We start from the raw sequence: 13,334 nt of genomic DNA on the forward strand, positions 1-13,334 counted from the left end.
TTCATACTCTAAACTTCAGTGCCCGGAGTTCACAGGTTCAGATTCTAGGCACGAACCTATACACCACTCATTAAGCCATGCTGGGGCAGCGTCCCATGTACAAAATAGAGGAAGATTGGCATGAATGTTAGTTCAGAAACAATCTTCCTGAAGCAAAAAGAGGGAGCTTGGCAACAGATGTTAGCTCAGGGCCAATCTTTCACCAAAAGAAAAAATTACTGAGATCTTACTTCTACCTTCACACTTTATTGGTAGTTTGGTTGGAAGTAGAATTCTAGGTTGGAAATCATTTTCCAGATTTTTGAAGGCATTGCTCCAGTGTCTTCTATTTTTATTATTGCTCTTGAAAAACCAATGCTATTCTCATTCCTGATCCTTTTTTATGCTACTGGTTTCTTTCCTACAAAGTTTTTGATCTCATCTTTATTTCTGGTGTTCTCTTAATTTCACAGTGATGTGCCTTGCTGTGGTTTGGGTCTTCTGTGGGCTCATTGAGTCTAGAAACTCCTGTCTTTCAGTTCTGGAAAATTTCTTGTTTCATTTCTTTAATAATTTCCTTCCCTCTGTATTTTCTGTTTTCTCTTTAAAGAAATCCTATTGGATGTTGTTTCTCCTTGTTTAATCCTCCAATTTTCATATTTCTTAGCTCTTATTTTCTGAAAGATTTCCTCAACTTTAGCTTTAACCTATCTATTGAAGTTTTTATTTCTGCTGTCATATTTTTCACTTAACTATAACAGTTTTTATACGTGCTTTTTCCTGTCCTCTGAATATTCCTTTTTTATAACATTCTGGTTTTGTTTCAGAAGTACTCTATCTTCTGTTATCTCTCCGAGAGCAGTAATTGTGGTATTGGGAGGTTTTAGTTTGTTTTTTAAGTTTCCTTCCCTACATTGTCTATTTTCTGAGCATTTGTTCTGCCCCTCTTTTGTTAGATGCTTTCCTCACTTCTGGTGGTCCTTGAGTGTCAGCTGTGTTTAAGAGGAGGAACTGAGAAGCTCATGGGAAGCTCTGTGTGATGGGCAAAGGTTGTTGCTTGGTGGGTCTTGAAGAAGGTGATGAGCCAGCCCTCTTGTTTTGTTGGGGAACCTCCCTCAGTTATCAGAATCTGTAGGTCTTTTGGTTTGGGCCCCTTAGTTTCCTGGAAAGGAATCCTCCAGGAGTGTAAGCCTGGGTGTCTGTGTTTTGGAAGCCAATTAGGAGCAGAGATCTAGAGCTATCATTGTTAAATATAACACTTTAACTAAATCCCCTCCTTTTACCTATGCCTAGGGATCTGTCCAGAAACTCTAGTTCAGCATCTCCAGAGAGTAAACCTTCCCACTGCTGTGGTGGTAAAGACATGATCACCTTGCTATGTTGGCTGAGAGAGGGGTTGTTTGAGATTTGACTGTTTTTATGCAGACTTTTAACTCAGCCTTCTCTTTTTAGTCCCACTTCACATCATAGCCTTTAAAAGTACTTAGGATCTCCAATTTCGGAGCCTTTTTAGTGTTCTGCAATAGCAGCAACAACAACAACAATAATAGCTAATGCATGTATGCTCTTTGCATATAGTAACTCATTTAATCCTGTGATGTGAGTACTACTAGTATCCTCTTTAAATAGGAAATCAAGGCATGGAGAGACCAAGCATCTGCCCAAAGTGTCACAGCTGGAACATGGTGGCCTCGGGAATTGAATCAAAGCAGTCTGTCTTGAATCCAGCACTGCCTTTCAGTACAGACCAGCTTGCTTCGTAGTGGTTTCTCCATTTCTGCAAGCACTTAGGTTTTTCTGTTTTGCTAAATCAGTTACTTCTAGTCCATTGACTTTCTATCTTCCAAAATTTTGATGATGTTTATCTGTTTCATGTTTTCTTCTCTTTTCTTTGTCTCTATTTTTATACCTATTGTATTGCTTCACTGTCATTTTGAGAACAGAGATAATTGCTTGTGTTCAGTCCATACTTTTAACTGAAATTTCTCAAAAGTTCTTAATACTTTCTCTGTTTTATGCTTTGTTTTGTTGTTGTTGTTTTCTAATACCTCCATGACTTATGTGTGCTCCATTGTTCCTAGGTTGCCGGACAGGTGAAGCAAAATTGACGAAAGGATTTAATCTAGCTGCTCGGTTCATCATTCACACAGTGGGACCCAAATATAAGAGCCGCTATCGCACAGCAGCTGAGAGTTCCCTGTACAGCTGCTACAGAAACGTACTTCAGCTGGCAAAGTATGACTTACTCATTTCCTGGACATTGCATGCATACATTCTTAAAGACCTCGGTTTTAAAATGAAACCTAGCTATGCAAGTCAAATTTTGAGGGATTTAGATAGTTTAGGAGGACTCTGAAGAATCAGGGAGAATTGATTATCTTCTCAAATCAATAATCAAATAGAATTGATTATCTTCTCAAACTTAGCGGAGTAAAAGGAATAGATTTGGGTGACTTAAAAATTTAACTGTTCCCATTTTACTCAGTCTTTACTTGGATTATTTTCCCCCAAATGGTGCAATTAAATTTTATCTTAATGTGATTATTAAAAAGTGCAATTGGGTTAACTATTATAGTAGATTTGTTGAAGGGGCAGGGATGAAGTTAAGCTGCATATTTTAACAGGATATGTATTATGTATATATTGTGACTATTTGTAGTGTAATTTTTGTGTTTTCTGTTTCGTTGCAGAGAGCAATCAATGTCTTCTATTGGATTCTGTGTCATCAATTCTGCAAAACGAGGTTATCCTTTAGAGGATGCAACGCACATAGCACTTCGTAAGTAATACTGGAGGTGCTGTACATAAAAGCACATAGAACCTCATAGGCAGGATTGGGAATGTTGTACATAAATTGAGCCTTAAAAATTTTTGTATCACTAGTTAAATAGTTATGCCAAAGAAGATTTGTTGATTAACTGATCATGGCATCCCGGAGTGAAGTTTATATGTATTGGCAAGTTGCAGAGCTCTCAATTTACTTTCCTAGGTTGATGTTTTTGTCCATTTGAATAAAGGCTTAAAAGACTTGCTTATTAAATTTTAAAATGATACCAGGCTAAGAAGGATGGCCAAGGCATTGGGTATTTGAATCATAATTCAGAATAATCTTAACAGGCTGCAACAATGAAGTCAAAACAGATTTTATAATATCAGATTCATATAGCAATTTGCAGTTTAAACAGCAGCTTGTGCATATGTTATTTGAATATAAAGCCATGCATTTAGTTTTTAAAGGAATGGACTCTATCATTATGAGCCAAAATGTCATATATGTGATATAAAAATATGGTGTTCAGCTTGAGAGAGTCTGTGATCTCACTGTATTATATGCAGATCAGGCCACATCTAGAGTTTTGTATATAGTTCTGGGTGTCATGTCTCATGAAACATTGAGAAACCAGAGGGCATTTTGAAACATTAGTGGTATTACTCCTGGAGAAGGGCATGCTTTTAGCATGTATACTGCGTGTTTCAAATACCTGAGAGTCTCATTGTGGACTTGCTGTATGTGGCATTTTTAGAGCAGTGATTCTTAACCTCTTTGGTTGTCCTAAACTACAGTGAACATCTGATGAAAGAAAGCTGTGGACCCTTTCCTCAAAGGAATGTGATACATATGGAGTTTACGTTTCAGGCAGTTTACAGATTTTTGTAATGGTTGTAGATAAGACCTCTGACTGTGGAAGGCAGGTCTAAGACCAAGTGACAAGGAAGGAGAGATTTTGGTCCCATTTGAGTTAGGACTATCTGTAATAGAAAGGTATTTTAAGTGAACTTTTTGTCGCTGGGAACATTTATGTAATGACTAAATGACCATCGGTTGCAGATACTATAGAAAACATTCCTCATTTAAGAGGGAAACCGTACTAGATGATCTTTAAGACCCCTTTCTATCTCTAGAATTTAAATATGAGGAGCTGAATGATATCTGCTAAAAAATTACAAAGATTTTTTTTATTTTTATGTATTTAGTACTAAGATCTTTGAATTTGAATGTATAAATTATTATATAGTCTAGAATTTAGGGTGAGGGCTTGTTTAGTCTTAAATCATCTTATTTTAATAATGAGCTATTTTTTAAAACTAAGATTCTTACTGTTCAGGATTTTATTGTAAATTTATGTGTTTTATAGTTACAGTTTATACTTAATATACTTTATTTAGACTGAGCTTATTGAGGAGCAGAGAACTTATTTTTTCATCTTTGTATTTCCAGTGCTTCCATATGTTAAGAATGCTTTACATATGGTACTTGCTCAAGAAATATGTATTTTAAAAGGGGATAAAGAAATTCCGTTTTATTTTCTCAACAACCCTGTGTTTTAGGTAGATACTCACTTTATGAATAAAAAGGCTCAGACATTTGTCATGTTCTCAGGATTATGCAGACTTAGAACATATATCCAGGCCTGCTGACTCCCACTCTAGTAAGCTGTCTGTTATACTAGGTAATTCGTTATGCTTGAGTTAGAACTGCTTCAGTGGGACACTGCCATGTTAGAAGTAGCATGCATGTATTCTAAATGATGCCTTTGCAAAGCAAAGTTCCTGCCTTTGTATAATTCTTCCTGGCAAGGCTTTGGCGGGTCTCAACATCCTCTGATTCTACTTAGCCCTCGCCCTGTCATCAAATAGCTTGAGCTAAGCCTTCTTTTATGTCTCCCTTTCTTGTTAAAGTAATCATATGGATTAGAATGTAGAGAGACACATCATTTTGTAGAAAAAGGCTCTGAAAAGGTAGTCAAGAAGACTGGTTTTTGGCCCCAGTTCTACTTGTTTAACTCTAGCTCTCTGGCCCCAGAGAAATCACTTGATACAGTACTATAAGAGTTGTCAGCTTTGAGCAGTAATTCCAGTAATAGCAGATAAAGATCAACAGTGAATATAAGAGACTTTGATGAAGGCTTTTCTGGGAATTTAATTAGCAAAAAGGAAATATAGCTCTTAAGGTGGACAAGTTAACTTATATTTTTAAGACTTATCTAATACACCTTAAATCTAGTAGCAAAACTATAGCATCTCATTAAAGAAAATACACATAAACAATTGGACCCTTTGCTCCTGTACTTTCTGAGCATTTGAGAAACAAATGTCTTGTACACTTTTGTAGCATATATGAGCCAAGAACAAATCTAATGATGTAACTGTAAGTCCTTAGTACACAAATCTTTCTTACTTCTTAAGCTATTGTTGAATTTTATTTCATTTGAAACCTAAGTAATACCTTCTTGATAGATATATCAAGACTATTTATCTTCTTTTTCTTAGTTGATGTGCAGTTCAGTTCTTCTCCAGAAGAAGCGTAAAGAAACATCTGCATTGAAAAAATTTATCAGGTTATTTATTCATTCGACAAAACTTTGAGTGACTACTATGTGCTAGGCTATGTGCTGTATAGAAGAGGATACAGTGGTGAGAAAAAAGACAATGGTGTTTGTTCTTGTTGTTTCCAGGTTGGGAATTTTAATGTCGCAGATGTCATTCCCACCAGTTAAAAGGTTTTCACTAAAAGTTAGACACATGACAACCTGGTTGGTTGCAGAGAATAGTGCACAGATCAAACTTTGAAAGGAACAGTTTGAACTGGCAGTTAAGCATTACAGCCTTATAGCCATGACTTTTTTTTTTCTCCTTTTGTAGAATTACTTAATGAACTCTGGTGAGGGAATTCAAACTGGATACTATTTGGCGTTGTATTTTGTCTTCCGAAGGAAATCCTACAGTTACAAACTAGGAAATTGACTATTGTGTATGCACATTAAAACTTGGTGTCAAAGTAAATAGAATAGAAGAAAATCTCTTTTACAAAGTTCATTTTTAAAAAATTATTAAAGCAGAATAGAGGGAGAAATGAAAAGTAAATTTGTTACCTAACAGAGGGATAATTATGAATATTTGTTCATTCCTTTAACAAATGGGTCTACTCTATTAGGTTCTCAAGATATAGTAGTGAACAAGGCAGGCAATATTTAGATAACCGGAGCCATAAAATGTTAATTAGGTTACTAGTTACTTTTGAGTGATTTCTTGCCGTCTTCCTAAGATGTGCTAGGTCCTGGTGATATTAATGTAAAATATACTTGGCCTTCAAAAAGCTCATAGTCTACCTATAAAGTGCTGTGAAAAGTTCATGAATAGAGGATTGTTCAGAAGATTACAGGAGGAGCACAAGAAAGAGTGGAGTTCTACACAAAGGAGATAGCTTTTGACTGGGTCTTGGAAAATGAGTAGGAGTTCACTAAGAGAAAGTGATAGTGAGTGGTATCCTAGTCGAAGGTAACCATGCAGGCAGAGGTAGGGAGGGTAGTGTAAAGTAAGTGGCGTGTTCTGAGTACAGAAAAGAAGCTGATTTGGCTAAAGCATGTGGGGGGAATAATCTGAAATAGGACTAAGGGAGGGGGGTTAGTTGCGGTCAGAGTGAGCCATGTTAGGGACTTTGAATCTTAACCTATAAACAGTGCAGAGCCATCAGAAGTGTTTAGTGAAGAGAGTAGCATAAGAGGATAACTCAGGCAACAGTGAATATGTAGATTTGGGAAAGAGAAACAAGAGAACAGTCGAGCTTGTTGCCAAAGTCTTTATAAGCATTGAGAGCCTGAGAGCAGCTGGAAGAGAGAAGGAATGGATGTTAGAAATGGCAGCAAGAGAATTTAAAGGACATGCTAACGTACTGAAAATGCAGGATGAAGGAAGAGGTGAAGGAAGTGTCAAAAAATTCAGGACTCTAGCTTGGATGAGTATTTGGATGTTGTTATGTAACTGAGATAAGGAATACAGGTCGAGGAGCAGGTTTTGAGGGGAAAGAGGAGGTCAGGTTTGGACCTGGTGGGGTCAGATTTGGGCATGTTGGGTTTGAGGTCTCTGGGTTATGTGGGCAGATGTGCCCAGTGGGCAGTAGGGAATTCAGGTCTTTTGATCAGAAAACAGAATATAAAGATTTGGGAGCTATCAGCATTTGGAGTAGTATCTAACCAGCAAATTAGTGAGCTAAACTGTATATATATCAAGAAAACCAAAAATGTGAAGGACAGTCCCTGGAGGACAACATTTTTGAAAGGTGGAACCTGGACTTTTAGGACTAAAGCTGGAGAGATGTCTAGTAAGTTAAGGGCTGAGAAAGGCTATTAGGAAGTTGATAGAGAAGAATCAGGATAATGTAGAAATTAAGAAAAAAATAATTCAACTTTGGTTTGATGGGATTTTGACAGGGATGAAGAGCTAAGTAGGACATCTAATACTGTAACTAAATGAATGGAAAGATTCTTGTGCTAGATCATTCTGGTCAGAGAGAGGCCCCTGGGAATAAAAAGAATATGCTGGATAAGGGAGAATTGTCCGGAATCAGCATCTTCTCTAGCCAGGCAGTGCTCTAGACATTAGCAATAAAGCAGGAAATAAAAGAAAGCTCTTGTTGTTATGGAGCTTTCATTCTAGTCGACGGGACAGGGGGACAGAGAGGATGTACAAGAAACAAGAAACTCCACAAAATGGCTATAATTGTTGCTCTAGAGGAAAGCAAGTCAGGGAAGGGTTTTCACATAGGGTAGTCTGGGCAGGCTTCACTGATATTGAGCAGAGACCTGAAGGAAATGAGGAGTGATCCATTACAAAAATAAGACTTTGAAGAGTTTGATTTTTCTTTACCCATAAGTAATGTCTTATTTATTGAATAATCTTTCTATTCTTTTCCTTAGGCACTGTAAGGAGATTCCTAGAGATTCATGGGGAGACCATTGAAAAAGTAGTATTTGCTGTCTCTGAACTTGAAGAGGTATTTCGCTAATTGTGTTCCATTTTTTAAATCTTATTTTTAGTTGTGTTTGCCTTTGTCTCATTATCTATTTACTGTATTGCCAGCAGGCAATTACTAATTAGCTGTATATATTTGGCAGTGGGGCTTACCATCATTTGTTGAAAAAGACTATATTAGAGACTAAAAACAAGTCAGGAAGGAGCATTTTGTTCATTTTGTTTCACTGCTAAACCGTTGTCATTTAGTGAAATCTAATGAAATGGAGTTGTTCTGCTTTGCTGCCTGTGTTAGCTCTCACGGCATCTCAAGGCATTGCGTTATAACCTAAGCACTGGGTGCCTGGCAGCATAACCACTGCTGTGCTGGGAAAGTTTTGGGGTCTCTTTGACCTGGAGACAGGTGACAGCCCAGCCAGGTGGCTACATTAAGTTGTGAGGTTTATGTTTTGTTGTATGTAGTTAGGTTTAGTATGTTTCAATTTGATTTTAGAGCCATTTTAGAAGATTCTTTTCTTTTTTATCTTATTAAGCTTTATTTAGTTGTAGTGTGCTCTGTCCAGTTCAGCTTGTATTATTTCCCAGTTTTCTGTCCATGGGCAAGTTACTTAACCTGTCTATGCTTTGATAAAATAGGAATACTAATAGTACTTATATCACAGGAGTTTTGTGATTAATGAGTTAATACATGTGAAATATCCTTGCAAAGTATATATAGCTACATACATGATATATAAATACTTTTGAGTTTGCTAAAATAAGATACATTTACTTTGTTTGCTCTCTCTTCTTGTTTATCCATTTATTCTCTCAGTGACCTTTTATTGAGTGTCTAGCATTTATTAGGTTTAGGTCTCTAGGTCCTGAGAATACACCAGTGAACAAGTCGTGGTCATTGTCCTCAAGGAACTCGTTGTCTGTTGGTGGAGACAGACAGTTCAGATAAATTATGATAATTGTGATAAGTACATTAGGGGAGGTATGGGAAGGATAGGAATACAGAACTCCAGCCTGGCATAGGGTTCAGAAATCCTTCTCATAGGAGGTGATATAAAGTTGAAATCATTGTAAAATGAGTAAGATTTATCAAGGGAGGAGCAAGTGACAATAGTCACGTAAGCATAAGCACAGGCATGTAAGTAAGAAATAACATACAGGGTGTAGTGTTGCTGTTGCATAACATGTGAGGCTGGGAGAGGCAAAAGTGAAAGTTAGGCAGGAACAAGTTCACTCAAGGCCTGGTGTCTCATGCTCTGGGACTTAGACTCCATCAGTTGTGCGTTGGAGAAACATAGAAGAGTTTTAAGCAGACAAATGATGTGGTCTCATTTCTATTTTAGCTGTGTGGAGGATGATTTGGAAGGAGAAAGACTGGTGGCAAGAGATAAGAGGTGGTCCCAGTATTCTAAGTGAGAAATGATCAGGCCTGAACAAGAACACTCACGGTGTTAAAAGTTTAAAAAATATTTAGTAAACAAATTCAGCTGGAGTTTATGGTCATAAATATGTAGGCGAAAAGAGAGAGGGAAGTTAAGAATGACTCCTAGGTTTCTGGCTTGGATGACTGGATAATGATGCCACCAATGAGAGAGCAAGTAGAAAGTGGAAAAGTCTTTGGATAGGGGAGGAGCGGGGATGAAGACAGATTTTCTTTTAAATGTGTTGAATCATAGTGGAGTGTGGTGACAGATGATCAGCAAGCCATTGTGCATATCAGTCTAAAGCTGAGGAGTGAAGTCTGGGCTAGAGATTTGGCCAATGTCATAGAACAGAATACCAAATGAGATATGGTTCCTGCTCTCAGGGAGTTTGTAGGCTAATAGCAAGACAGCCAGATAAAGACCATCCTGCAGTGTGGCACATGCTGTGCTAGGAATGTGCATCACGGTGCTATGGTAATATATCAGGGAACCTAACCCAAACCCAGGGGAACAGAGAAAAATTCTTTACTTTCACTATACCTGAAAAAAGCAGTCGTTAACATTTATTGTCTTTGTCCAATGGACTTTTTTTTGAGTCATTTATGATAATTTATCAAAGAACAAAGGGATAGTGAAAAACAATTTTATTTGGCATTTCAATAAGAATTTAAACATAACCAGCCTCTTTGTATCAAGTAAATTTTGTTGCACAAACATCACAAAGATGAAAGAATACTGTCTTATGTCCTTTTAGGAAAATGGGATGGTCCAGGTTATTATCACAAAATACTGCATGATCAACTCCTTCTTGTTGAATGACTAAATGAATAAGAATGCCATATTTCCACTTTGTCCTTAGAAATGTATTGTTAGTTCATAGATTCTTGAATTTGAGAAAATTAATCTAGAATATTGTCATCTCAGTGTCTGAGATTTCACTTTATATGACCAATCTGATCATCGTCATTAAAGTGCTACTGTCTGTCTCTGCATTTATCTTTGATTCATTTAATAATTTTGAAATGTCATCTTTGTTCAGTTGTCTTCTCTTTGCTGTTGTGGGCTGAAAATGAAAAATTCTGAATTCCCAACTCTGTCCAATGAAAGTTAAAAACATACTACACACAAGAAAAGAAAACTACCGACCAATATCCATTATGAATACAGATGCACAAATCCTTAACAAACATTAGCAAACTGAATCCAGCAACATATAAAAGAATTATATACCAACACCAAGTGGGATTTTTTTCCGGGAATATAAGGTTGGTTCAACATATAAAAATCAATCAATGTAATGTACCATATTAATAGAATAAAGGATAAAAGTATTTGATCATCTCAGTAGATGCAGAAGAAACATTGGACAAAATCCAACACCCTTTCATGATAAAAACACTCAACAAACTAGAACTAGAAGGGAACCTCCTTACCCTGATAAAGGGCATGTATGAGAAACCCATGACAACATTATGCTTAATGGTGAAATACTGAAAGCTATCTACCTAAGATCAGGAACAAGACAAGATTTCCACTCTCACCAGTTCTATTCAGTATTGTGGAGGTACTAGGCAGGGCATTTAGGCAAGAAAAAGAAAGAAAAAGCACCCAGACTGGAAAGAAAGTAAAATTGTCTCTACAGTCACGTACCACATAATGACATTTCAGTCAACGATGGACAATGGACCCACGTATATGATGGTGGTCCCATAATATTGGTACCATATAGCCTAGGTGTGTCTAAGCTATACCATCTAGGTTTGTGTAAGTATACTCTATGATGTTCACAGAATGACAAAATTGTCTGACTCATTTCTCAGAAGGTATCCCCGTTGTTAAGCAATGCGTGACTATATTCACAGATGACGTGATCTTGTATATAGAAAATCTCAGGAAGTCCACAAAACCATTAGAACTAATAGAGTTCAGCAGGGTTACAGGACAGAAGAACAATATACAAAAATAAATTGTGTTTCTATATACTAGCAATGAACAGTTTGAAAATGAAATTAAGAAAACAATTCCATTTATACTAGCATCAAAAAGAATCACATATTTAAGACAAAACTCAACAAAAGAAAATTAAGACTTGTACTTTGAAAACTATGAAATATCTTTGAAAGAAATTTTAAAAGACATAAATAAATGGAAAGATATCCCCATTCACGGATTGGAAGACTCAGTGTTGTCAAGATGGCAGTATTCCCAAATTGTTCTACCGATTCAACAAAATCCCTATCAAAATCCCAACTGATGTTTTTGTAGGAATTGAAGTTGGTCCTTAATTTCACATGGATGTGCAAGGGACCCAGAATAGTCAAAACAGTCTCGGGGAAAAAAAGAACAAAGTTGGAGGATTCACACTCGACCTATTTCGAAACTTACTACAAAGCTATAGTAATCAAGACTGTGTGGTACTGGCATAAGAATAAATATATATCAATGGAATAGAATTTTTGACAAGGTTGCCAGGACAATTCAGTGGAGAAAGAATAGTCTTATTAACAAATGTTGTTGGAGCAACTGAATATCCATATGCAAAAGAATGAAGTTGGACCCTTACTTCATACCATACACAAAAATTAGCTCAAAATCTATCTAGGACCTACGTGTAAGAGCTAAAACTATAAAACTGTTAGAAGAAAACTTAGGTATAAATCTTCATGGTCTTGGATTAGGCAATGGTTTTTTAGATATGACCCCAAAGCAGAAGCAGCCAAAATAAATATAGATAAATTGGCCACTCTTACAATTCAACAATAGAAAGACAACTCAGTTAAAAAATGGGTAAAAGTTGGTATTTACCCAAATGAATTGAGGACTTATGTCCACACAAAAACCTACACAAAGATGTTTATAGCAGCTTTATTCATATTTGGCAAAACTTGGAAGGAACCAAGATGTCCTTCAGTATGTGAATGGATAAATAAACTGTGGTACATCCCAACAGTGAAATATTATTAAATGCTGAAATAAATGAGCTATCAAACCATAAAAAGATATGGAGGAACCTTAAATGCATATTACTAAGTGAAAGAGGCTAATCTAAACAGGCTACATACTGTATGATTCCAACTATATATCCAGCTATATTGTGGAAAAGACAAAACTATGAAGACATTAAAAAATCAGGGATTAGGGTAGGGAGGGTTGAATAGCCAGAGCACAGAGGATTTTTAGGGGAGTGAAAATACTCTGTATGATACTATAATGGTGGATATATGTCATTATACATTTATTCAAACCCATAGAATGAACACCACCAGGAGTGAACCCTAAGGTAAACTGTGAGTGACTATGATGTGTCAGTGTTGGCTCATCAACTGTAAGAAACATACCACTCTGTGGGGGAATGTTGATAATGAGGGAGGCTCTGCATGTGTCGGGATAGGAAGTATATGGGAAATCTCTATAGCTTCTTCTCAATTTTGTTGTAAACCTTAAACTGCTCTAAAAAAAATAAAGTCTTTTTAAAAAACAGGCAACGTTTTAAATAGGCATTTCCTCAGAAAAGATATACAAATAACCAAAAAGCACAGGAAAAGATGCTCCGCAACATTAACCTTTAGGAATGGAAATCAAAATCACAATGAGATACCACTTCACACCCACTAGTGTGGCTATAATCACAAAGAGAGCCAATGATAAGTGTTGGTGAGGATGCGGAGAAATTGGAACTCTCATACTTAGCTAGTGAGAATATAAAATGATACAACTGCTTTGGAAAACAGTTCCTCAAAAAGCAGAGGTTCCACTCTTAGGTGTATGTAGAAGAGAAGTGAAAACATATGTCCACACAGAAACTTGTACACAAATATTTGTATAAGCACTATTTATAATAGTCAATAAGTGCAAACAACCCAAACGTCATTAACTGATGAACTGATAAAATATGGTGTATTCATAATACAATGGAGTATTATTAATCCATGAAGAGAACTGAAGTATGGATACATGCTACAACATGGGTGAACCTTGAAAACATTGTGCTAAGTGAGAGAAGTCAGACACAGAAGGCCACGTACTGTATTCCATTTTAATGAAATGTCCAGAAAAGGCAAATCCATATAGACAAAGTAGATTAGTGGTTGCTAGGGGCTGGGGGAGGAAGAAATGGGGAATGACCTAGCTAATAAGTATAGATTTCCTTTTTGGGATGATGAAAATGTACTGGAATTAGAT

At 36.6% G+C, this 13,334-nt stretch overlaps 1 protein-coding gene across 7 annotated transcripts in view; it reads left to right on the forward strand.

Annotated features, from left to right (window-relative positions):
* The window catches only part of GDAP2 (ganglioside induced differentiation associated protein 2), a 71,477-nt gene that overhangs the window by 17,904 nt on the left and 40,239 nt on the right, over positions 1-13,334 (forward strand). For all 7 annotated transcript variants that reach the window (XM_005610276.4, XM_005610278.4, XM_070267134.1 and 4 more), the window contains exons 4-6: positions 2,061-2,214; positions 2,670-2,758; positions 7,677-7,753. In XM_005610276.4, the coding sequence (XP_005610333.1) occupies positions 2,061-2,214; positions 2,670-2,758; positions 7,677-7,753 (320 nt within the window). The remainder of the gene's footprint in view (positions 1-2,060; positions 2,215-2,669; positions 2,759-7,676; positions 7,754-13,334) is intronic.

Source organism: Equus caballus, chromosome 5, assembly GCF_041296265.1.
Source record: "Equus caballus isolate H_3958 breed thoroughbred chromosome 5, TB-T2T, whole genome shotgun sequence".
In the NCBI taxonomy this organism is placed as follows: domain Eukaryota; kingdom Metazoa; phylum Chordata; class Mammalia; order Perissodactyla; family Equidae; genus Equus; species Equus caballus.